Source organism: Neltuma alba, unplaced genomic scaffold (genome assembly GCF_004799145.2).
Source record: "Neltuma alba isolate B1F8T4 unplaced genomic scaffold, ASM479914v2 tig00007672_pilon, whole genome shotgun sequence".
In the NCBI taxonomy this organism is placed as follows: Eukaryota; Viridiplantae; Streptophyta; class Magnoliopsida; order Fabales; family Fabaceae; genus Neltuma; species Neltuma alba.
Window position 1 is genome coordinate 1 of NW_021634842.1, and position 25,694 is coordinate 25,694.

Genomic DNA, 25,694 nt, shown 5'->3' on the forward strand with positions numbered 1-25,694 from the left:
CTACTCTACATGACACTAGCTAATTATAGTAATTTTTAATTGGACCTCATGATTAATCCCCAGACAAAATCATCTCTTTCCAACCCCGACTTATTTTTACTCAGCACATCAATGGGCCATTGCTCAAAAGCAAAACTAAAAAAGTCAAAAGAGAAAGGTTATTACGAGGTCCATCCTCTCTCGAAAAAGTTCATAAACAAATTCACTTGGCTTTGCAGGCTTTTCGCTGCACTTTTCTTTTTAGTTACTATATTCTGCTTTTTTTTCCCCCCTTTCTTTTTCCTCCTTGCACACCAAATAACAGAGCAAACCCAATGAAATTTCGTTGTCATGCTAATTCTCAGAAAAGGGTAATCGAGAATAGTGAATGAAGGAGCTAACCGATGAGCGGTCTAACTTGAAACCAGACATTAGAGAGGCACTCTCGCTTGGGGCTGGGCCATTTCTCATTCTCCATATCCATCACAACGTCTCTTTCACATACAGACATACACATTAGAGATAGGGAATAAGAGAGGCCTGATACATTATCCACGTCACATCCCGGAAGAGAGAGATGGAGAGAGAAGGCTAGGAGGAAGGGGTTGTGTTAATTAAATCGTTAATCAAGCGGGGGGAGCTTAGCAGTTTATTCCAATAAGGACGGGCCACGTCACGTGCTCTCTGCTGTAAAGCACAGACAGACACAACAGTGACAGTAATACTGTAAAGAGAAATAGAGAATCCCCACAGATTAACCAAAAGCAAGCTTCCTCCACCTCCACTCCTCATGACCAGCGACAAAAGAAACCCTTTCCAACCCCTCACGCCTTGTCGGCGAACCACTCCAACCTGTTGAGCTCGCCGGGAACCTTAGAGTTTGTCGGGTTCTGGTTTTTGTCCGTGCCCATGAATTCTGAACCTTGAAGAGCATTGAAAGCTCAAACCTTTTTCATTTTTAGTATTTCGGTTTCTTCTGCGAGCTGGTTCTGGCCCTGCAGGTTTTATAAGCTAGTTGGAGGTTTGGAAGTGGAAGCGATCTACTAAATTTTATCCCTTTACGATAGATATGTATGTGGTTCCTCCGCCCCAGCGGACCGATCCGGTTTCAGGATCCACCGGGGGTCCAGTGATTTGCGGGTATACCAGGCGTGGAAAGGCAGTAATGTTAGTCCTGGTTCTGGATTTTATTTCTTCTGCATTCTTTTCATTCCTCTTTTCTCCTTTGGTCTTGATTATTTCAATTGGTTATGAAGTTGGTCATGATTTTGTTATAGACTCGCGGTTTCTTTCTTTCTTTGATTATTCAAGCTCGTGTAATGTCTCTAAGACATAGGCTACTCCTCCATTGGTGATTATATTTGTTTATATATTTGTACCGGAATTTATTTGATATAAAGGATGTCACCCGGAAAGGGATGGTCAAAGAGACTTTGCAGAGGGTCAATAAAAGTGTGAAGTAGGAAGAAAATCTCTGCCCAGAACTCTGGGGCTTCTCTTAGTCTTAGTCTTAGTTACGTCTGGTGGGACTGGGATTGGAATTACAATTGAGAAAATCTATTAAGAGAGTGTTTAGTATAAGAGATTGTTTGATATATGGGATTAGTCAAATCCATGTCCGTGGGATGTTGAAGAATACCATGAGGGAAGTGGTATTTCCTAATCCCACCTTTATGGGTTTGACTGATCCCATATAACGGTACCTTGGGTTATTGATGAGGATACTAGAGGTTGCTCTTTCTGTTAGGCAGCTCTGAAGCCTACCTTATTCTTTCAAAGATCTTTTAGTTTATTAATCTGTTAGATTTATATGGTTAATTATACTCTTGTACGATTAGGAAACCGGATCATTGCACGTTGCGGTTGCATGTCTAACTATCATGCTAAAGAACTTCTTGCTGTGGGCACGTTTTCTCTTCGATGAAATATCCGAAGATTAACATTCCCATAAGATACATCAACAGCCATGGAGTTAATATGGCCCCTGATTCTGCGCCAGTTTCTGAGTTTTGAAGTTGCGCATTCGAACCTGGACTGAGTTTCGTAAAAGCTGAATGTGTTTAAGAGATTTTGACAATCATAGTAGATTCACCGGCCACAAGTTTCAATTGTGAACCAGAAAAATAGCTAGTGATTTTCTCTTGCCAGGCTCTTGTTGATTGCAGTGACCCATGACGTTGAAGTCATTAAAGCACTTTCTTTACCTTGGAACGTTAATTCAATTTGATTGGCCGTAATTGATCATTTGACTGTCACACAATTTTATTAAAGGAAAAGAATACTTGTGGTCATATTTGGTGCATTGTTGTTTGACACATGTTGATGTGGTCTAACCACTTTGTAACTACGGGAATTTTCTTGCAGAAATTTTTTCTTCAAGGGAGATTCATATTTGGACCAGATGTAAGATCACTGGCACTGACAGTTTTCCTTATAGTAGCTCCTGTCGCGGTTTTCTGCGTCTTTGTTGCAAGAAAACTGATGGATGACTTTTCTGATCACTGGGGGATATCCATAATGGCCGTAGCTGTTTCATTCACAGTTTATGTGGGTCTCCATCCCTATCTCTCTCTCTCTCTCTCTCAAGTAGATATATGCACAATTTATGTCTCCATATTATCATATTGTATTGCAAGAAGCATTTTCTAGAACTCATTGCATGTTCAAATCTATGCAAGAAACCAAGTGTTATTGGAATCTACTGCTGTTGGATTCCTTGCAATGACCGAACGGCTAAATTCTACAATGGTTGATTCTTGTGTCTGTTTATCTTCTCTGAGTCAAGTGTCACTTTAGGCATTGGGATGTGTAGAGAGATTTGAATTGACTCATTTGATGTGCCTGAAACAAAAATATGAATCTAATCGCATGTTTTGTTATAACTTATTGACTCGTTCATTATGAAACCGGGAAATGTTAGAATTTACGACAGAAATGAATCTAACTGCATGTTTTGTTGGAGAAGTGAAGATAACCCCCCCCCCCCCAAAAAAAAAAAAAGATTCTCTCGACTGTTTCTGCTTTAGATAGTGATAGTATATAGACCTAACTTTAATGTGACTTAATTTTGAATGGAAGGATTCAATTGTGGCAAGTATAATTTAATAATTGATCGATTAATTTGAATGGTGAAATTTGATGCACTTAATTTTAACTCTTTCTTTTGTGCTGGACTCTCAACTAAATACTCTATGTCAGGAAAAGTTTTATTCGCAGCCATTGAATTCTAGTTGCTACCTCGTTTATGTTTTGTGATTGTCTTGAAAAGATGTAAAAGGCTCTAATTTACCTTTTTTCTGGGTGGTGATGGTTTTGGGCAGTGCTATGAACGCTGATATATCATTCGCAATTCTGTGCTGGCTCTGTGATCTTTTCAGGTTTTGGTTCTTCTCTTGTTAACATCTGGTAGAGATCCTGGTATAATTCCACGAAATGCACATCCTCCTGAGCCAGAAGGTTTTGATGGTAATCTAGATGTTGGATCTGGTCAAACCCCTCAATTACGGTTGCCTCGCATGAAGGAAGTTGAGGTCAATGGTATCGTTGTCAAAATCAAGTATTGTGATACTTGCATGCTCTACAGGCCTCCTCGGTGCTCACACTGCTCAATCTGCAATAACTGTGTAGAACGATTTGATCACCACTGCCCCTGGGTTGGGCAGTGTATTGGGCTGGTAAGATGACACTAATATTTTTCAGTTTTCTTCTACTCACAGGTGTTCAATGAATCTTTCAACAGTCATATGGAAAATTGCTTCCATTATAAATCTTACGTTTCATGATTCAACCGCGTAAGTTGACCTATGCTACTGGGGAATTTGAAAAAACTTTCGGAGAATCTATCATATTTTAAGCATTTTCTTTCTTCTGGAGCTATTTACATTCACGGAACTTTGTCCAAATTGGTTTTTTTTTTTTTTTGGGGTGATGGACTAGATAAGCAACAAGCACAGTTGTTCTTTGATTATCATTAATTCTCAGCTCATGGTTTTGTAAAACACATTCCATTAAGGGCTTTCTTACTTTAGTTCCCTTATTGGAAAGAGTTTGGCCATGGTTTTCTGTTCTTCTCTCATTTTGTTTAGGATTGCCTGCCCTCCACCTTTTCCCCGTTATCCGTTTCTTAATGGATTATATTTTGCAATTGTCATGCAGCGTAACTACCGGTTCTTCTTCATGTTTGTCTTCTCAACTACACTGCTTTGTATATATGTTTTTGCATTTTGCTGGGTCTATATTAGAAGAATTATGGAGGCAGAGGAGACAACAATCTGGAAGGCAATGATCAAAACCCCGGCCTCCATAGTGTTAATAGTTTACACTTTCATATCTATGTGGTTCGTTGGTGGCCTTACGGCCTTCCATTTGTATCTGATAAGCACAAATCAGGTAGTTACTGTCCCTTTAGATATAATACCTATCCTTCTTAAGTAATCTAGCTTCCCAGATAAGTACTTGACAAATGTTTCCTTATCCTTTGCAGACTACTTATGAGAACTTCAGATACAGATATGATCGACGAGCCAACCCTTACAACAAGGGAGTGTTTAACAATTTCGCAGAGATATTCTGCAGCACCATACCCCCATCAAAGAACGATTTCAGGGCAAAGGTGATGAGGGAACCAGTGCTTCCAACCCGGTCAGCAGGTGGAGGCTTTATGAGCCCAAGTATGGGAAAGGCCGTGCATGACATAGAAATGGGGAGAAAAACAGTGTGGGGGGACATAGGAGCTGGAATGGATCATAGTGAAGGTCAGTTAAACAATGAACGTGTGACTATCAAAGATGGTGACTTGAGTGACTTGCCTGCTGAATTAAGAACCACAGCTGATGAAGCAAGTGATCGCAGTGGAGTACATCCCCGGCGATCGAGCTGGGGAAGAAAAAGTGGAAGCTGGGAAATGTCACCTGAAGTTCTTGCCTTGGCAGCCAGAGTGGGGGATTCCAACCGGGCGGGTGGAGGTAGTAGCAGCGCTCCAAATGAGAACCAAAACCGCCGTACGTAGCAGTGGTTAATGGACATAAAATAGCATTTAATTGGGCGGCGATGAACAAGAAAACAATGCATGGAATATTGTTGTACTTTGTATGTACAATATAATGGGGGGGGGGTTGTGGGGATTTGCTGGTGGATTGTAATTGTTGTGTTACACCTTGTGTTTTTAGATAGATACAAGTTGTGTTGTTTCCAGAGTGAGCTTTTATTTTGCCCTGGTCTTGTATTACACACCTATCAATTAATTATAATTTGCACTCTGAAACCTACCCCGTCCCCTGTTTTTGCTTCTCTGGACGCTGAGTTGCCGAAATGCAGTGCTGGAGTTGCATAGGGGACTTGGATGGAGATAGACAACTAAGGCCTTTCCAGCAAATGCAATTTTAAGAATCGAATCTAACTTCAAATTTCAAAATACTGTCTTTGGTATTTGTTAGTTTGGAATGAGTTGCGGGTAACAAAATCTTTTTAAATCATGCCTGTTGGTGTAATTTTTTTAGTAATGTTTAAATGAAAACTAAATTATAATTTTAAAAATATTTTTTATATATATGAGTTGGGAATAAATTGTCTCGTTTTACGAATAAGTTTTTTAAAAGAATTTTTTTATCTTATCAAACACCTCGTTGTGATTTGAAGTCGAACTCGAATTGGTGATGAGCTGACAGAGTATTTTTATTAAATAAGAATAAAAAGTTCTGGAACTTGTGGGCAGGAAAGACGAAACAAAGGATTCAGAGAACAAGATGCGCAGTACTAGCTTCTTTTGTACATGATACAGTTGAAGCTCGGTGTGGTGCTCCTATGTGCGGTCGCCTTTGCTCTGCAGCAATCCCCTCGGCAGATGAAGGATAGGTGGCGGTTTCACAGCCGAGCTCAAGAGCTCTTTGGAATTTAAAATTATGATTAAAAATGTTTTAAAATAATAAATAATAATAAAATTGAAACTTTAAAATTTGTGACAAGACATAAGAAGACGCTTCGGAATTGCAGTCTGAAGAGCAATTATGGCGACTAAGAGCCTACTTCCTAGTTCCTACCAAACCCAAGGTAGCTTTGTTATTTTCTTTTAAAAAAATTATTAAATTTTGAATCATGCCTATCTCATCTCTCATGCTCTCAGTTGCTCCATCTTGGGCGAACTTCATCTTTTTCCTGGCTAATTGATTTGCATTTGAACGCTTCTTTGCCTGCGTGAAGTTGGACAGTCTGTGCGATATTTGTAGGTATGATTTTGCTTCGGTAGGAGGCCCACACCGAATGGGCTTCGGCTAGCCCTAATGCTTATATAGAAGAAGCGCGCTGCTCTGCTCGTCCCTTCGGGGACATCCGATAAAATTGGAACGATACAGAGAAGATTAGCATGGCCCCTGCGCAAGGATGACACGCACAAATCGAGAAATGGTCCAAATTTTTTTCTCAAATTCATCCCCGATTTTGTTTCGCTCTTGGTTTTTCCAGACAAGCTGCTTTGCGATAGCCGGGGTAAGCTTCGCTTACACCTTACAGTGTGAAACCCTTATGTATGTTATTATAAGTTTGCTGGGTGAATCTTGTACGAATCTAAGTGTATGAAGAAGAATCCTCCTCTTCGTGATCCTCATTTGCTGAATCTTGTGATTGTAGTTATGTGATTTTGGTTGTTTCGGTAGTTTGTTTCGGTAGTCACGGTCTTGTCGTTAAAAAACGTATCACGTTCCTCCTTCTAACACGCCTCTTTTTCTAGTTACTTCACTCAAGAAAGGAAATTTGGGTGTGTTTACTCTTAATGCATTCTTTTTCAGGGCATTACATATAGCCTTGGTTTCAGGCCATTCATCCGACAATTCTTGGACGTGGACACACAGAATCGTTGCTGCTTTAGTTTGGACAGTTATATAATATGAAGCTTTATGAGAATAAGTTCTGTGGTACAGAAATTAAATGCAAGGCAATGTTTCGAGAAATAAGCAGGAAACAAGCCAATGTATGATGATTCCCATATTTTTGATACGAGTGTGTAAATATATATGGAGCTCAATGTTGATTTTTGACGTTTTGTCTGAGATTTCGGCATGGTTTCTTTGTTCATGTGTAGTTCGAATGCTGGTAAAGTGGTAAGTATAACATACAGCAGGCTGGTAGGGAAAAAATAAAAGTACTCCTCCGGTTTTTAATATAAGATCCATTTAACTAATTTGATTAGATTAAGGAAATTAGGTAAGTTAGTTAATTATAAGAAATATGACACGTTTTTTTTAAAATACCATAATCATATTTCTTAATATCTTATCTTTTTCTCATACTTAATTATGGTTGAAAGAGTATCTATAGGGATAATTTAGAGATAATTGATAAATATAAAAAATGAGTCTTATATTTAGGACCAAAACTAACTCACTAATTAAGTCTTATATTAAGGACCGGAGGAGTATAACATACAGCAGAGGAGGAAGTGAGTTAGCAATAGAAGTCCGATGCACGGGGTGGAATCAGGAGAGGGTGAAAGACATAGGATTAATTAAAAAAATACTTTAAAAAAAAAAGGGGTGAGGTGTTCTAAAATCAGAATAAATCAGAATGAAATCTGGTCTGTAAATCCGGGGCAGGAACGGATGTGACTTGATTTGACGCGCAAATTAGAAAATTGGGCGACCAATCCAGATGGTGCTAGGGAAACTCACCGCATTGAGCTCAGACGTGCCTCCTATGAATGGGACACGTGGCGCTCTGTGCTTCATGCAATACCTTGAATGGCTTACAATCTAAGTGGTCCGGACCCCATTACAAACAATGAATCCATCAGCTTATTTACGTCCTCACAATTATTTTGGTCATAGTTTGTTTACAAACAATAACTGGAACATGGATGATGGCGACATTTTTCAGAAAAATATGATAGTTATTTTTAATAATAAATATCTTTACCGTATTAGTTTAAAATGTTATTAGATGAAAATTTTAACGCGTATAACTATTATTTTAATAATAATTACTACAAATGTTATTTAAAAAAATAGATAAATATTGTATATAAGTATATTAAAGTATTATATTTATGATTAAATTGTATATTGAAATAACTCTTATATTAGGTATATTCTTGATCCTTGATATAAATAAAATATTGGTATATTTTACTAAGGGAAAATTCCAATTAAATTAAACTAAAGTGCTTAAATTTAAATTGAAATATATACTTTTAACAAAATTTTAAGGCTTAACTAAAATTTCTAAATGTTGTTAAATAACTAGAATGGTTCTATTTAATTTAAAAAATTAATTATTTTACCTCTCCTTTTCAAATAATTTTTTTATCTATTATGATTGTTTTTGGAGACCAAAAAACATATAAAGAATTTTATCCTAAAATTTGTATATATAATTAAAACATTAAAAAAATACTTTAGTTAATTATTTTGAATTCCAAGTATAAGTAATCTTTAAATAATTTTTTTTTCATTTTCGGTTCTTATAATTTACGTTAGTTTCATTTATTTAAACAATAGGAGATGCAACCTGAAAAATTAAAATACACTTAATATTAAATATTTTTTGTAATTAAAATATTTTAAAATTTTAAAATAAATAGTTACAACCTAAAAAGATATTTATCAAGATTACTTATATTACAATTTACAATGTTCAGTTAAAATGTTTTTGAGGGTTTTATTTATATATAAAAAATTTTAAACACTACAAAATTAATTATATGTTTTTTTAAGATATTAATCATAAAAGATGAGAGACCATGTTATAGGGATAAAATAGTCAACTTTTTTTAAGTGAAAAAAGGCATTCTAATCATTTAATGGCATTCAGAAAATTTTAATGAAGCCCCGTATTCTTTTGTTAAAAGTGTAGACTTTGATTTAAATTTAAGTATTTTAATTATATTTAATTAAAAAATTTCCTTTTAATGATTTGAATAAATTAAATTAATCATTTAGTTATAAAAAATATTATACGTAAAACATTTCTATTTAATATTAGATTACATAATAAGTAATGAATCATATAAAATAATTTAAAAGATATTGAACATAAAAAAAAAAGGAATTAATGTTTTAACATTTATATGAGAAATATGAGAGCGTATTTTATATGCAATATGGAATTTATAAAAGCAATCACACTACTTAAAAAATTTGTGACAAGACCGGAGAGTGAGACAGAGGTGCCTGAATCGCAGTCTGCAGACTGCAGAGTGTCCCTAGGGCACCTAAACTAAGACGCGCTTTACGGAAATTTTTTCCTTTTCAGAAAAATGAGTTATTAAATTCCAATTTTATTTGTCTTCTTCACTCCATCTGCGACAAACTTCATCTCCTTCCCTGCCTGCAAATTCATGGTTCAATGCTTCTTTGTCTCCGTGCAGTTGCACAGTTGGTGCGATGTCTCTGGGCATGACGTTGCTCCAGTACGAGTCCCACATCGAATAGGCTTTGACTAACTCTAACCATTATATGCAAGAAGCGCGCTGCTCAGTTCGTCCCTTCGGGGACATCCGATAAAATTGGAACGATACAGAGAAGATTAGCATGGCCCCTGCGCAAGGATGACACGCACAAATCGAGAAATGGTCCAAATTTTTTTCTCAAATTCATCCCCGACTTCGTTTCGCTCGTGGTTTTTCCAGACAGAAGCTGCTTTGCGATAGCGGTGGAAAGTTTTATTTAAACTGTGAATCCAGCAAATTGTTAGAAATCTTGGTCAGTGTGTCGAATTACGCTGTGCATTTTAATCTATCTCAGTCATTATTAAGTATGTTGCCTCCTCCTTTAGTCTTAATCTGTTCGGGTTATTTGAGTAGGCTCTCTTTTCCTGGGACTATGTAAGGCCGGGCATTATCTTTTAATACTGTTTTTGTCTCTTTTCAGCAGCATTGTGAGATCTGGGCATTTCCTTTTGTCCGGATAGTAATTTCATAAAATCCCTGGGTCGAAGAATTGAGAAAGTTCGTTATTCCTCCCTTGGTTCATTCCTGGAAAAGATAACGGTGGTCCATCATAATGTCGGGGGGTGTGACTTTGGTCCTACTCGTCACCGTCATCACTCTTACATTTCAACGTTTTGAAACGAAGTACCCCAATCCCTCTATTCAAATATTAAAGTGGAATGAATGAATCTGTCAAATGACTTGTATTACTTATCATGTTATAAGAAGGAGGATCTAGTGCAGGTTAGCCTTGGAATTTTGGTAGTCTTGTGGTTTGAAGCCTGGTTTATTTTTTGGTCAAAAAAAAAAAGAAGAAGTAAAGGAAAAGACCAGATGGTGGTTGAACAATTTGCAGAATGACTAGGTCATCTGAGTCATCTCCTCTCATATTGGAATCTGAATAATCGCCAGGTGTTAACTTCCAAGTTCGAACAGCTATCGAGAAACGACGTCGGAATGCAGATTCGTTTACAAAAGGTGTGAAGGCAAAATAAAGCATTCGTGCTCGCTGCAAAAGTAAAATGAATCGTTGTTATTTGTTTTTTATTTTAATGAATGCATGGAATATGACTCGCTCATTTAAAGAAGTTTTTGAGAGTGCAATGTGGTGATGATTTTCATTTAAAAATAGTATGAAGGAATTCAATATTTTTTATGATGATGAAAGCTTCAGCGTTGCTGGTATTTTTAGTTTCGTTTATGAAACTACCCTGCATCACTTGACGCGTTCAAGTTTGACACCTGGCAAACAATTTGCAAACATCGTCAGAGTACATACCTTGCAACTAAGCTAAGTGGGTGTTTCATAAGATTGCCTTCCTTTATGATCAACGTCTCTCTCTCACTCTCTCTCTCTCTCTTATCTTTTAAATTAGTGGGCAAAATGCAAGGAAATTTGAAAACTTGAATATGTGTGTGTGTGTGAACAACATTTGGTTAAACATCGTTTCTATGTTTTTTTGTTTCCAAAAAAAATCAAAGAAGCACAGAATATGGAGTCCATGGATAGATTTCTTTTCTACCTGTGCGCCATAGGAAATTTCAAATGGGAAATGATTCATACGAGAGAGAGTACAAAATCCAAAATATCGCGTCCATCCTTATCTAAAATTTGCTAATTCTCTCTTAAATTTAATACTACTTCAATTTTTATTATAAAAATTATGTAATTTATTTATTTATCATGAATATATGTTGGTCTCTTTAAATTATTTTTTTAATAATGATTAGAATTAATAAGAATATTTTAAAAAAATAAAAAACAAAATAAATTAAAATTTTATATTTAGAATTAAATTTAACTTACATTCAGCTCCTATAAGAGAGGGTAGTAATTTTTTAAAACTTTATTTCTATTAAATAAATTTTTTTACATAATATGTATTAATATTTAATGAGGAACAAAAGAAAAAACTAATCATAAAAAATTAATAACATGCTTTAATAAATAGCAACCACAACAAATCATTTCTTCCTTGTCATAGATCACGAATGATGGAAACAGACAGAGAAATGGTAAGAAAAAAAAAGGTGTAACAAAATCATAATTTTAAAAATGATTTTACAGTATATGAAATAAATATACAAATAAGTTTATCTCAATTTATAAAAAAATATTTTTAGGAAATACTTTTAACAATAGCCAAACCCCTTTTAAAAAGTAATGTTAAGGGCAAAAATGATTAAAAAAAGAAGTCCTGATTGATAAATTAAGAGGTGTTTAGATGAAAACTAAATCATAATTTTAAATAAATATATAAAAGAATTTATTTCGATTTGTCAAGAAATATTTTTCAGAAATATTTTTATATTACGCCAATCACCTTCTAAATAGATGGAGCTAGGGTGGGATGAAAATGTGAAACGCGTGAGCCACGAGAATGAAGGATGGTGGATCCACATCAGCAGCACTAAGCTATTAAAGAAATATACAAGGGGCTGTGAAGAGCCACGCCTCGTGCCTGCTTCTGCGCTGTCGTCTCATCCTCCACCTCATTCTCCCGTCACCCTCACCCCCCCGCATTTATTTCTTCCTATCCCTTTTCCCATTTTTATTCCTTTTATTTCTCACCAAAACAAAAACAATCCCTGTTTGCTCGGAAGCCTCCCCCCCTCACTTCCAACTTCCAACTTTCAACTCACCGACACAGTTTATGACTTGCATTAGGAAAATACTCCTCGACTTTTTATTATAAGGCTCCATTTGACTTTTTTTTTGTTCTAATTATAAAATCTCAATCCATTTTGTCTCTTATATTTATACATTTTTTCCAAGATAATCCTTCTAATAATGATAGTTTTAGCTAATATATTTAATTAGCAAGGATATTTTAGGAATGACAATACTTATTTATTATAAATAACCAATTTAATTTACTTCTTTATTCTCCTCAAATAAGTCAAGTGGGCCTTATAACTAGGACCGGACGAGTAATACATACATATTAAATGAACCATGTTCTTTGTTATTTCTCCCATAAACACAATTGGCGTAAAACGGGGGAAAAAGTGGTCTGATTAGGGGTTTTTCTTGAACAAAATTTTGAGTTCTAGTTTCTAGTTATTATTTTCTGGTGTGAGAAAAATTATCTTATTAGAACTCTGCATTATGTGATTCGCTCGTCTTAAACTAATACTATCTCCTGTCTTTTTAATAAAATCTTGTTTGTAGAAACTGTTCCAAACCCGCCGCTTTATAGCTCATACGAACCCCCACCGCAAACTGCCCGTTTCCCTTCTTTTTCCCCCCCTCCATATTCTGATTCTCCCACCTTCTAGAATAACAAATCCTGGTGAAAATGGCCTTAATTATTTCTGAAAATAGGAATAATAGAAGATTATACTGACTAATCAATCACGTTTAATAGAATAAGGAGCTAATTAATAATTAATTGATATTTTCAGAAAGGAATTAAAAAAAGGGGGGGTCGTGTCGGGTGATCTGCATTTGAACACAGCGTAGGTGGGACGAGTCAGACTTCGGTATTTTCAATCGTTGACAAATTGACGGATTAAATGGGCAGAAAGAGAAACCAAACTTGACGGACTAGATTTAGGACAACGCGGAGCGAAACGGATTGGGCAAGAAACGACACTATGGGAGGGATGAGGAATATCCGAAAGCATATAATTTGGGAGAGAATATTCGGCGCGAAGATCCCATGGCGTTCGCCTTTCGATCCTTAAATACCCCGCAATCAACTCTCCCGCTCCCAACAAGTCCAAAATTCCTCCTCTGTCCTATTCCTGCCTTCTTCCTTCCTAATTCCCTTCTCTGACAATGGCTCTCAAGGCCGTTCATGTCTCCGACGTCCCTTCCCTTGATCACGTCCCTGAGAATGCCTCCTTTTCCCTTTACTCCACCCGCTTTTCCGCCGGTTCGTCCTTCTATTCCCCATCCATCTCTCCCTCTTTTCCTTCATTTTTTTTAATAATTTATTTATTGTTTGCTCAATATTGCGCTTCGATTACAGGCGTGGATTTGGGTCGGGCCGGGTCGAAGAGCCCTAAGTTTTTGGTAATCGGACACAGGGGCAACGGCATGAACGTCTTGCAGTCGTCTGATCGGAGAATGAGAGCTGTCAAGGAGAACTCCATCATGTCTTTCAACGCCGCCGCCAAGTTCCCCCTCGACTTTATTGAATTTGACGTTCAGGTCATTTTTTTGGGCCTCATCTTCTATTTGCTTGTCCGGTATCCCGCCCCGCCGATTTTATTCCCCGTTGTGTCGACTATTTCAACCATTAACGTTTGCCTTTTACTTTGTTTAATTGTTTTAAACCCCGAAATCATATTTTCAAGAGAATGAGAGATGTATCATCGGAGCTGGAAAGAATGTCAGTTAATCGGTGATTTTAGCGGTGCCCTGTCGCCGCGTCTTTTCCCGCCAGTAAAATCCGGATACATCTCGTAGGAGAGCGAAAGAGGGGCGTGGGACCCAGCTTAGGGATCCCACATCCGTTCCTGGGCACAAAATCTCAAATCTCGTCTCTTCTCTCTCTCTCTCTCTCTCTCTTCCTCACGACATATTGAAACGCAGTAACTCTTTCGAGAAGAATCCGGGTTTCGGCTCTCTAATAGTGGGCCGGCCTGGTGAATCTCTTATTTGGGAGAAAATCTTTTTCTGCGGTAAGTTCTCAGTCCAAAACGCGGCTCGTCCGGCTTTTTCCTCATGAAAGCTTATTACTGCATTTTGGGTTTTTAGTTTTTTTTTTTGCCAGAACATTTTGGGTTTTTAGTTAACTCCCTCCATTTTTGCTCCAAAAAAGAAAGTTAACTCCCTCCATTCCGACCAACAAATATTGTGTGGACTAGTCTTCACAGCATGACAAATAAAAGTTTAAATCGTGTTGCAAAAAATGTCTATATTTAGTACCTGACAGTGTTTTGAATAGGATTCCTTCTTATAGGAAGATATTTATGTTTTAGTAAAAAAAAAAACTCCTTCCATTCCAATTTTGGCCGAAAAAATCAACTCCTCCTGTTGTTTTTTGTGCGCCTAAAGCCTCGCAAAGGAAGTTTCACTTTTCCCTTCCTTTGCTTTAGTAATGATCATTGGAATTGGATTCTCTCCATTATACTTTCCATCCTCTTTCCCTTCACCACCCTCTTTTTTTTTTTACAACCATTAGATCAAAACTCTAATAATCCAGATTTAATATTTTATAACATTTTATAAAAATAAATATTATGATAAAAAAATATATAAATAAATTTAAACTGTTAAAATTTAATCTGAACAGTTCACAACTACAGACTATTATTATAGAACAATTTTTTTTATTACAATTATAAACTGTTCAGACCATTTTTTAACTGTTTAAATTTATTTATTTATTTTTTAATGATATTATTTTTATAAGATGTTAAATCTGACTATTGGAATTTTGATTTAATGATTGTGAAGAGGGAAAAAGGGTAATAGAAGGAAAGAGGATGGGAAGGTAGTGGAGAGAATCCAGATTCATATCATGGTTGTAGTGATTTGCCACTTGGCTGGGTTTTTGCCCGTTCTGTGTTGGTATTGTTCAAACCTGACACGAGTACAAATGTGATTTGCAGGTGACTAAGGATGGCTGCCCGGTCATTTTCCACGATGATTTCATCCTCTCTTTAGAAAATGTAAGCTCGTCGGCTCAACACTTTCTTGTTTTTCTTGTCCGTTTCCAGTATTTTCATCTTAATGATCAAGTCTGGGATGCGATTTCTCAGGGAACTGTATTTGAGAAAAGAGTAACAGACCTGAGTTTGTCGGAGTTCCTGTCCTATGGTCCTCAGAAAGACACCGCAGAGCAAGGAAAGCCTTTGCTCAGAAAAACCAAGGATGGAAAGATCCTCAAGTGGGATGTTGAACAGGATGACCCACTCTGTACCCTCCAAGATGTTTTCCGCAAGGTGGAGCCCACTGTGGGTTTTAACATCGAGCTCAAATTTGATGACCACATTGTATATGAGGAAGAATACCTCGTTCGCGTCCTCCAAACTGTTTTGAAGGTATAACACTTGTTTTGAAGTGTATTTTTTTATCCTTCCAAGCTTTATGAGAACTTTGCTTTTCTAGTGTTTTTGTGGATGGATCTCTTAGTTCGTTGAACTTTTGTGACAGATCGTATTTGAATACGCCAAGGATAGACCCATTATCTTCTCAAGTTTTCATCCAGATGCGGCAAAACTCATTCGTAAATTACAGAGCACCTACCCTGTATGCTCCTTGCCACTTTATATTAGAGAATAGATTCAGCTATCGGTTGCAAACCTCTTAGTCTCTAATGATACTTTGTGACATATCAGGTGTACTTCTTGACAAACGGAGGAAATGAACTTTATTATGATGTAAGAAGAAATTCCTTGGAGGACGCATTAAAGCTGTGTCAGGAGAACGGCCTCCACGGAATCGTGTCCGAGGTTAGAGCGATCTTTAGAAATCCTGGAGCAGTAACCAAGATAAAAGAATCTAAGCTTTCTCTGATTACCTACGGCAGATTAAAGTATGTCCTTTCATCTGTATTCTTGCTTGTTTGTCAATCCTGGCACAATATGAATTTAACCTGAACTAATGTTATCTCGGTTTGTCTTACAGTAATGTTCCAGAGGCAGTTTACATGCAACATTTAATGGGGATTGAAGGGGTGATTGTTGATTTGGTCCAAGAAATAACGCAGGCGGTTTCGGATATGATAAAGCCATCAAAGGTGGCTGAAGAGGAGGGTATTACGAGTGAAGAGAAGAGGAAGGTGGATTCAAAGCCTCAATTCTCGCAGCAGGAGCTGACCTTTCTTTTGAAGCTTATCCCAGAGTTGATACAGATATAGGCCAAAACCCTTTTAATTTACTTGGTCTTCGCACATACTCGTAGTCAGCAGATTTTAACCCAAAAGAGAAGAGGAGGCGACCATTATACCCTGAGCTGTGTAAATATGTTTTCATTTTGATTTCTCAGAAACAGAGAGCGAATGTAACTTGATTGTCCTCCATTAACTCGTCTTTGATTTTATCCCAAGTACAAGTGGAGTTCCCCAACTGAAGTGGTGTTGATTTGTTCTTTATTTATCTAATCATGAAGAGAACTTTGCAATTCAAAATTCACATAGGAGTATAGCTATGCCGCCTTTTGTGCCTGGCCTCGAACTCACGATAGTTGAAATTAACATATTCGAACCAGCAAGCCAGAAGTTCGATATGATGCAATACTTAGCAATGATTTCTCTTCTAATTGCTTTGCGACATATCAAGTAGACGTCAGTAGTAGCTTGGCTTGAATCGAACTGGATTAAAGTTGGTGTCGTTTTCATGCCCCTTTGGGAGCCGGTAATGGCTACATATACGGTGGGCTTTTCCTGCCAATTGTGATCTTTGTCACTGTGTCTGATTTTTTTTTTGGGCCTGATCTTTTATTATCAAGATCAAACAATGAAGTCTGGGAACAGTTAGTGCACGATGATTAGGGGTGGAAATAGACCAGACGGCCTGTGGCCTGTCCTGTAAATGACCTGGCTTGGCCTGGCCTGTTTAGATATCAGACCAGGCTCAGGCCTATAAAAAGGCCTATTTACTTTATCAAGCCAGGCTCAGGCCTAATAGTAAGCCTGTTAGGCCTGTCAGGCGGCCTGGGCCTGTTATTTTTTTTTTTAGGTTAAAATTGTAAATTGATGGGAGGGAATCTGCTATTCTGATTAGTTAATTGAGAAAACTCTATCCACATAAATATGTTATCTAGAGCCCATTGCATGCTTCATTTCATTTCCATTCTCTATAATAAAAATAATTAATGTATGTATAATGACACATATTTAAACAGAGAAAAAAAACATAAGTGCATTAAAAAAATAAAGTATCACTCATTTATTTGATCCATGCTTTTCATATTAATCTTATATAGAATATATATATATATATATAGAATTGACCTATTATGTTTTAGACCGTATATATGTGTGCTCAATCTAATTCTTATTATAATAGTTACTTAATTAATTTAAATAAATAAATAAATTATAATAACTGTAACTTTTTTTTTAAAAAAACAACCATGTGTAACAACAGGATCAAATATCATTTTGTTAGTAAATTAGTTTGAATAAATGATAAATTTAAAATATAAAAGGGATTAAGGATGTTTCATATTTTAAACTAGATCTAGTCATCAACTAATTTTTATACTAGAGATGGGATGAAGTGATATTTTTATATTAGAGTGAAATTATGTTTTCTAATAATTTTTCATATTAGATTTTTTTTTGGGCCTAAGGGGACATGCTTTACAAATTGTGTTAATTTGATAATTTCATATTTTTTCTTTGTATTTTAGATTAATTAAGTTGAATTATTGTAATTTTGAATTGATTTATGTGTGTTTAAAATTTGATAAAAAAAAAAAAGGCTTCTTAACAGACCACAGGCCAGGTCAGGCTTGATTACAGGCCAGGCTCAGGCCGATTAAAAGGCCTTTCACAGGCCACAGGTCAGGCTCAGGCCAATAGGCCTCACCAGAGGCCAGGCCTGTCAAGGGTGAGGCCTGGTCTGGCCTGACCTGTTTCCACCCCTAACGGTGATGAATAATAATTAAAATAATCTATGTGCCAACTAACAAGTATTGGTCTAAATGAAAAAGATTTGAACATTTTAAATATTATGTCCTAGGTTCGAATCTTAATACAGTGTGTATGGAACAAACACTGTTGGCATGCTAGATTTATCAATTAAACCAGCTCAAAGACATTGTACACACGAACTGCTTTGGTTCTGTGTAACTGAAAAGATGAAATGAAATGAGAACCAATGAAAATACTCAAAATAGGTTGCACGTTAATGACCGCGTAACGTCTTCACCTTAAAAAGAAATAAAAAAAGAATTTTCTTTGAACAATTTCCATGGAAAATTATTTATTACTCCTCCGGTTCTTAATATAGGACCCAATTATTTAGTTGATTTTGGTTCTAAATATAAGACCTATTTATCATATTTATCAATTTTCTCTAAATTGCCCCTATAGATACTCCCTCAACCATAATCAAGCAGAAGAGGGAGAGAGGGTATTAAGAAAGATGATTATGGTGTTTTAGGAAAAATGTGTCACCTTCCTTATAGTTAACTAATTTACCTAATTTCCTTAATCTAATCAAATTAGTTAAGGGTCTTATATTAAGAACCGGAAGAGTAACATTTGTGTGTGTGTGTGTGTGTGTGTGTTTTTTTTGGGGGTTGGTGAAGGAAAAAAATAGACCGGACACATTGAGACAATAGTTCAGGTGTGTGTTAGTCAGATTAGGATCAACTTAGTCATATTAAAATAATATAATTTATTTAAAAATAACAAAATATGATATTAATAATCACTAATAATAGTTTGATTGTAATAATAACAAAATAAAATAATATTGAGAATTTTGATCTTTACAATTCATTAATAACTAAAATTAATAATCATTAATATCAAAATCATCATTAAAATTCATTTAAATCTATAGTGACTGAAATATTAGAAAATGAATGAGAAAAAAAATAAGACAAGTAGTAATATAGTCATCTAAGTCAGTTGATCACCAATTTTTATTGGTTTGATACCAATTCAATCTCCTGACCAGTTCAACACCCAAATCAAACCAAATCATTTTAGTTCACTGGTTTTTTAGTTGAACCGACTAGTTTGGTTTGATTTTTTTTAATTATGATTTGGGGGGTTTGGAGCCTCTAGATCATCTTATTAGTTTTTGATATAGGTGATCCAAGATTTATTTAAGTTTTTTTAGCCCTTATTTATCAATAGAGTCAGGTTTAGGAGAAAAACTTAATTTCTCACAATGTGATTAATTAAGATTAAATACTCGTTAGAAGAAATGATTACATCTAGTGTTCAATAGTATTTCGAATAAAATTGACTTTAATAGAAAGTTTTGACCCTTTTTCTCATTGTTTTCATCAATCAACCCATATTTTCTTTCTCGTTTCTTGCTATCCCTTGCTTGCATCTTTCCATCTTAGAAGATAGCTTTGCTTCTACTTTCTTAGACGTTACAAGGGGTTGCCAAATATGGTAAAGAGGAAAAAGAAAAAGTGACTGAAGGTATGGCTGTCAGCAAATTGGCCAATTCTACTGTTGTCATCACTTAGAAATATGAGAAAACTTTGTGAAGGTAGTTTTGACCCTAACAACAAGGGAGTTGCAAAACCAATTGCAACAGCAAAACTCTTTTTGAGGCTTGTAAGAAAGGGTAAGACGAATCATCTGACAAATCATAAGCAACGGTGAATAACGTTCCTTAAATCGCAAGAAAACCTCAACTCTCTTATGGTTGCATCGCAACAACAATAAGAATCTGAGTCAGGCAGGCAACAAAGCAAGCGAGGATCGTATATATAAAATCGGTATCAGATTCTTGCAACCTATAATTATAAACTCCTCCAGGCATAGTGTATTGTGGCCAGTTAAAGCAGAACAGTATTAGGTTCTCCGAGATATTTGCTTCTTCACTCTTTCTTCATCTTGGCTAGGTATATTTTCTTGAATATGCTAGACGGTTCCATGGCAAAATTTCAAACCCTCAAAGTGCCTCTTTTTCACCTTTTTTCCCCCCTTAGCCGCAGCAACTTGTTGACTTTACCAAGGTGTTCATATTTATAACTGCAACACCAAAAGCAATGATCCACACGGCAAATAAATTTAACTTCAGTGACTAGTAATTACGGCAGTGATAATCACCTTGTAGATTACCTGAATGGATCCTCCATCGTTTTAAACATCAGTGACAATCATATAAGACTTCCCATTAAGTTCAAAGCACATCACAGTGTGGATAGGATTAAACACTAACTTCTCGATGGGCTAGAATCGTCGTAAGCATTAATATATCAGCAATTCATCACCTGGAATGGCATGAACATCATAGAAGCCATGTCATTTCCAGCATATTTTGAGGGACAAAAGCCCCTAGCACAAAAGTCCACTAACACGCCTGACAGAGTTTCTTTTTTTAAGATTCTTTTCTTAAATTTGAAGCAACGCCAATTAATTAAGTCTACGCTGAGATGCCTGGTTTAGTTTATGTAGCAGTTAGCCGTAGTAATTAAAATCTCACCCGCCACCTCCAATATATGCGGCTATCTCCTTTTTCAGATTCGTCACTAGCTATGTGAAGCCGGAGATTCATACTCAGAGACAAAAAGGAACTAGTAATTGGCATAATGGTATATTAATAACAAGGATTTATTAGTGGGTTCTTAGTTCGTGGCCTAAACTTGAGAAGTGCCTGGACGCAAAGGCACTTGGCATCTTACTCATCCCTCTTGCCGTTGGGATCAGATTCAATTCGGCCTGTCAACTTTCACTTTCACTATCTAAGCTTTGTGGTCTAGCCACACCACAGCCCACCCATAAATAGTTTTGATTTCACCAATATATTCCTTGTTCTTTTTGAGCTAGTGATAACTAATTAATGACCTTATTGTTTTCTAGATGTCATAGTGTCTGCAGCTTAATTAATGATGTGTCGGGTGAAACTCTAAAAGACATTACTTATTGATAAAATAAGTGGAAAGAGGCAACTATGAGGCGTCTATTAAACGTACTAGCTCATCAATAGTATGCTAGTTTTGCTTGCATTCATTAGGTTAATCCAAAATAAGCAGTACAGATTTGTTCAAACACTTGTTGTTTAGTTTAATAAAGGCTTGATGATGTGGAGAGGCAAATTAATGGATCACGAGGATCAATGGGAAGGAATCCGTATTGATAATTGCATTGGCAATATCAAGAGCAGAGGAGAACAACATTGCTGTATCGATCGTCCCCACGACATAGACTTGGGAGTGCATAAATAATTATTATTCAGTAGTACAGACAGGGAAGACATCGGTGGGTGAAAAACTGAGAAGAGAAGCAGACGAATAATCAAAGAAGGAGGATGCGTTCAAAGTTCAAACACGGATGAATGAGAAAGAAAGAAAAAGAGAAACGATATGTAAATGAATATAGTATTAAGCAGGGTCCTTGCTGTCGTTTTGCTTTATTCTTAATCCATTGTTAGCCCCGTTGACTTGTAGTGCTTTTACAAAGTCCCACATCGATTAGCCGCTCGTGACTCATGCATGTGCTCTATATCTCTATATATAGAGATTTTACTGCCAAGTTTGATTTTTTTATTTTTTATTTTGTGTTTGGAAGTTAATTAGTTTCTCATGTTCAGTTGATCATCTTTTATGTTAACTAAATTTTTAATTTCTAGAAACAAGTAACGTGCAAATATTTTGTTTACTTGCAAGTGCCGCAAAAGAATACGCCGAATATCGGATTTCGGAGATTTTAAGCTTTTTCATTAGTCGTCACATTGTTGGATGTTTTCTGTAGGATTCAATTCCATGGGGTTTCTTCTTATATTTAATTACATTACGCTTGTAAGTTACAATATCGGCTTTGTTGGAGAAGATAAATATGCCCCGCAACGCATATCCCTCAATAATAGGTTAAATGATATGATTATGGATGAAATATATACACGAAATAATATCTAATTATAATTAAATCAATAGGAATGTAATGTAATCTTTGAATGGATGGAGATGAGGAAATTGAAAACACCGAAGTTGCTAGTAGCTAGCTTGCGTTTCATCAATCACTTAACGCCCAAAGGGCAACTTCAAAGGGGAAAAAAAGAAGAAAGGAAATTGAAAAGGCTGGATGGTCTCTCTTTTATTTATGACTCAAAATTATTGGAATATATCATATTTATTATTTTTTGCGAACAACCAAGTTTATTATCAGCGAAGTAAAATAATTTCCAATATATTTGTTTAAGGGGACCAAGGGAAACGAAAAATTATGCGGTTAAACTAAAATATTTTTCTAATACAATTTTGAGAAATATGGTGAAAAATACCTCTTTTAGAAAACTCATTTGTAAAGAGATTTGATACAACCCAATTTCCACTGAATAGAATCTTGCCTCAAATTCTTTATATCTATTTTGTCAAGTTCTTTAATCATGCATGATTGATTTTTGAGAGATAAACATTTAATAGTATTTAATTATAAATTCACATGAAATAAAAAAGAATATAAAGCTATGTATAATTGAAGAATTTAACATAATGGATACGAGTAATTTTGATCTAAGTTCTTAAATAAGTTATTTTTACTAATTTTTCTTATAATTTTTTTGGGGCGATTTTTGCTGATCACACATATCTAGCAAGGGAAGGAGACGTGGTGATGGCCGTGGAGGAGGCATGATACAGAAATCTGAGGTGAAGTTTAATTTGTTGGTTGGATGTGTGAGTCCCGTACACGTTTGTGAAGCCCCTTCATTCTCCGTCTCAATCATCATCTTTGATTCCCCCCTTTCTCTACCAATCCCACTTCAATTGCCATTTTTCATCTCTCAACGCCTTTTTCTGTTTTCTTTTCTTTTTTTGTTTTTTAAATTGAAATTAATTTTGCGGACTATTAAACAAATAGCCTAAAATAATCCGATTCTACCCTACACGGCCGCCCGGCCACTCTGCGATTGCTATCTATAAATTGCACAAGCCTATCTGTCTCTGTCCTCACACCCCAACGTCCTTTTTACTTGTTTCCCCGTTCTCTTTCCTTCGTCTTCCTCAACTCATGGGTTTCCTCTGATTTAACCTAACCCTCACGCCACTCTCGCCCTCTAAATAATAATCCCTTGCAGGTTTTGTGGGTGGCATTCTTAGAGATGGAGAAGCTCCCCAGCTTTGTCGTCAGTGGAGGCGTCAAGCTTCCCATTGGCTACCGTTTCTGTCCCACCGATGAAGAGCTTGTCATTCACTACCTCAAGAGGAAGGTCTTCTCTCACCCCTTACCCGCCTCCGTCATTCCCGACTTCGACGTCTTCGCCGCCCACCCTTCCCGCCTCCCAGGTTCTTCTCTCGTCTCTTTCTCCCAAATCTGTTTTTGCGCTTGTTTTTTGGGGGCACAGAACTTCTGCTTGAGATTTCGCATTGTCTTTCCAAGAACTCGAAAATTTCATGTCTGCTGATTTGTTTCTTCTCTTGTTTGAGGATTTGCCTAAATTGAATCTAAATGGTCTGTTCGAATTTGTTGATTGTAGGTGTCGGTGATTCCAAGGAAAAGAGATATTTCTTTAGCCATAGAAGGGAGCATATTCACAAGAGGCCTGCTGCTTCTGGGTACTGGAAAACCATAGGCAATGACAAGCAAATTATTGCTTCTGAGAACAACCGAGTGGTTGGGATGAGGAAGACTTTGGTTTTCTGTGAAGCCAAACGTTCCCGTGAGGCTCGTACTCGGTGGGTCATGCATGAATTGCGCCTTCTTCCTTCTGAAACACCTTCCTACCCATCACACCAGGTAAAAATGCACAAGTACAGATCAGTTCCCATTACATGTAAACATGAAAATTCACAGATTTAAGAGTAATGCCCTTTAGATATGGTCCCTTTTTTTCCCCCTGGTTTATCAGTACTTGATGCCAATTTTCAACTTTGAATTCAAATTCAGGTGGCAGCAGCAGATTGGGCTGTGTATCGCATATTTCAAAAGAGGAAGCTTAAGAGAAGAGGATCTAATGGTCAACTCTCTAATATGAGGAAAGTTCAGGGATTAGAGGAAGAGATCAAACCCAGTTTCATAGATTTCACAGCGGAATGTGGGAGTGACACAGGACCTCCCCCACCTAGTTCTCCATGTTCAAGCGAAAGCAGTGAAATCGCTTCTAACAAGCTAGATTAGGAGGAGATAAGGAGCTTGCATTAATTAGGTTTTCTTTATGATCATCATTATTATAGAGTCACTGAGAAGTCCTTAGGATTAGATAACTCTTCATGGAGCATTTATTTTCTGTAAGAGCAGCGCAAACAACTGAGTTTATTAATAGTACTATTCAACTAACTTGCTTTATTAATGTGACATGATTACGGTGGGAATATAGTTTAGAATACTCATGGCTGGTCTGAACATGAAGCTTTTTATTATCAAAAGGGACATGATTTCTTGGGGGAAAAGACGATCCAAATCCAAAAGTATGATAATAAAATGCAGAGAATGGATGCGAAAGGTAGGCATCCAAAGCTAGAAAGGAAGAGGGTCTGTATTAATCTAATGGTAATGATGATGATCTTTGTGAAAATAAGAGATGCTTTGTGCCGTGCGTGTGTGAGCTCATGGGCTTGACGAAACACATGGTGCTGCCTACTGCTGAAGTCCCTTCTCAGCATCACGGCATCACCCCCACGCCCTTTGATTCCAATTCCACTTCTTTTCACACCACAGCTTCATGCTCCGTTCATAAAAATGCCTCCTTTCATATTTTAAAAGACAAAAGCCAAATCTTTATTTCCCCCCTTTTTTTAATTTGGATTTGGGAATAAAGAAGGGCCTCTTTTGGTTTGAGAATAAAGAGGGGACGTAAAAGCAACCAAATTATACCCCCACGCGTCAAAATAAAATTTATTCCCTCTTTTCTTTATCTGTATTTTCAACAAAACATGAATAGTAATTACTCCTATTTTGCTCAGATAATAAAATAATGTGGAAAAGACACGTAGGCCCCAAATAATTTAGATGGTTGGAGTCTAAAAAGTTTTTGTTAAAAGATGAGCTGTATTTGTTCCAGCAGTTGCAAGTTATTTGAAGTGACTTTTATGAAACTTTAATATCTTACAACTAAAACTTTCATGTTTACAGCTATCTAAAATAATATTCATCGCTCATTTTTAGCCAGTTTTTCATCTGACTATCATTAATTTATTCATTTGGGATCCAAACGTCAATCTATCAAAATAATTGACTCCAAAAATTAAAAAAAAATTTCCCCCTAACGTCTATACTTGTATTTGAGTATATTAAATAGATTAGTTAAGTTAGTTATTTATAATAAATATGTTTTTTTTAAATATTCTTACTAATCAGGTGTATTAACTAAAACTACTATTTGGTGAAATTTTTATCATATACAACTATTATAAAAACTACCTTGAAAAAAATGAATAAATATGAAAGAGTAAAATAATTTAAGTCTTATATTTAATCAAATTAAAAGTGAAATTACTTTTGTATTAAGTAGCGGAGGTAGTATGTAAGTACTTCGGGGCCAAGAATGAGATCAAAATGAAGCATACTGTGTGCTTATGTATCACCTCAAGCGCCACACTGAAAAGGCTCAAAGTGAAGCGTGACATATATTCCACTTAGCTGTATTTTAATAAATTAAAGAAAGGATCGTGGAAACCAATTATCCTTCTCTGTCTTATTTTCACTCGATCTAAATACCACTCTCCAGATTTCCCCCCTCTGAAAACAATCGATGTGAATTATAAAACAGA

At 36.2% G+C, this 25,694-nt stretch overlaps 2 protein-coding genes, 2 non-coding genes and 1 pseudogene across 4 annotated transcripts; all 5 read left to right on the plus strand.

Annotated features, from left to right (window-relative positions):
* The first annotated feature begins 1,048 nt into the window (after positions 1–1,048).
* On the plus strand, positions 1,049–5,245 carry LOC114753074 (probable protein S-acyltransferase 7; annotated as a pseudogene).
* Positions 5,246–6,290: 1,045 nt separating this feature from the next.
* LOC114753078 (U6 spliceosomal RNA) lies at positions 6,291–6,393 on the plus strand. Its single transcript, XR_003740962.1, has one exon. It is a non-coding gene; the product is annotated as a U6 spliceosomal RNA (small nuclear RNA).
* Positions 6,394–9,447: 3,054 nt separating this feature from the next.
* On the plus strand, positions 9,448–9,550 carry LOC114753079 (U6 spliceosomal RNA). The gene has a single exon (XR_003740963.1). It is a non-coding gene; the product is annotated as a U6 spliceosomal RNA (small nuclear RNA).
* Positions 9,551–13,103: 3,553 nt separating this feature from the next.
* Positions 13,104–16,478, plus strand: LOC114753076 (glycerophosphodiester phosphodiesterase GDPD1, chloroplastic-like). The gene is made up of 7 exons (XM_028941742.1): positions 13,104–13,272; positions 13,369–13,550; positions 14,957–15,016; positions 15,107–15,388; positions 15,501–15,596; positions 15,686–15,882; positions 15,975–16,478. The coding sequence occupies exons 1-7, from the start codon at positions 13,176–13,178 to the stop codon at positions 16,204–16,206; spliced, it is 1,146 nt and encodes a 381-aa protein (XP_028797575.1). The 5' UTR covers positions 13,104–13,175; the 3' UTR covers positions 16,207–16,478.
* A 6,457-nt stretch (positions 16,479–22,935) lies between these two features.
* On the plus strand, positions 22,936–24,314 carry LOC114753073 (NAC domain-containing protein 83). The gene is made up of 3 exons (XM_028941741.1): positions 22,936–23,270; positions 23,462–23,721; positions 23,872–24,314. Exons 1-3 carry the CDS (start codon positions 23,087–23,089, stop codon positions 24,100–24,102), a joined length of 675 nt encoding a protein of 224 aa, XP_028797574.1. The 5' UTR covers positions 22,936–23,086; the 3' UTR covers positions 24,103–24,314.
* The last annotated feature ends 1,380 nt before the right edge of the window (positions 24,315–25,694 follow it).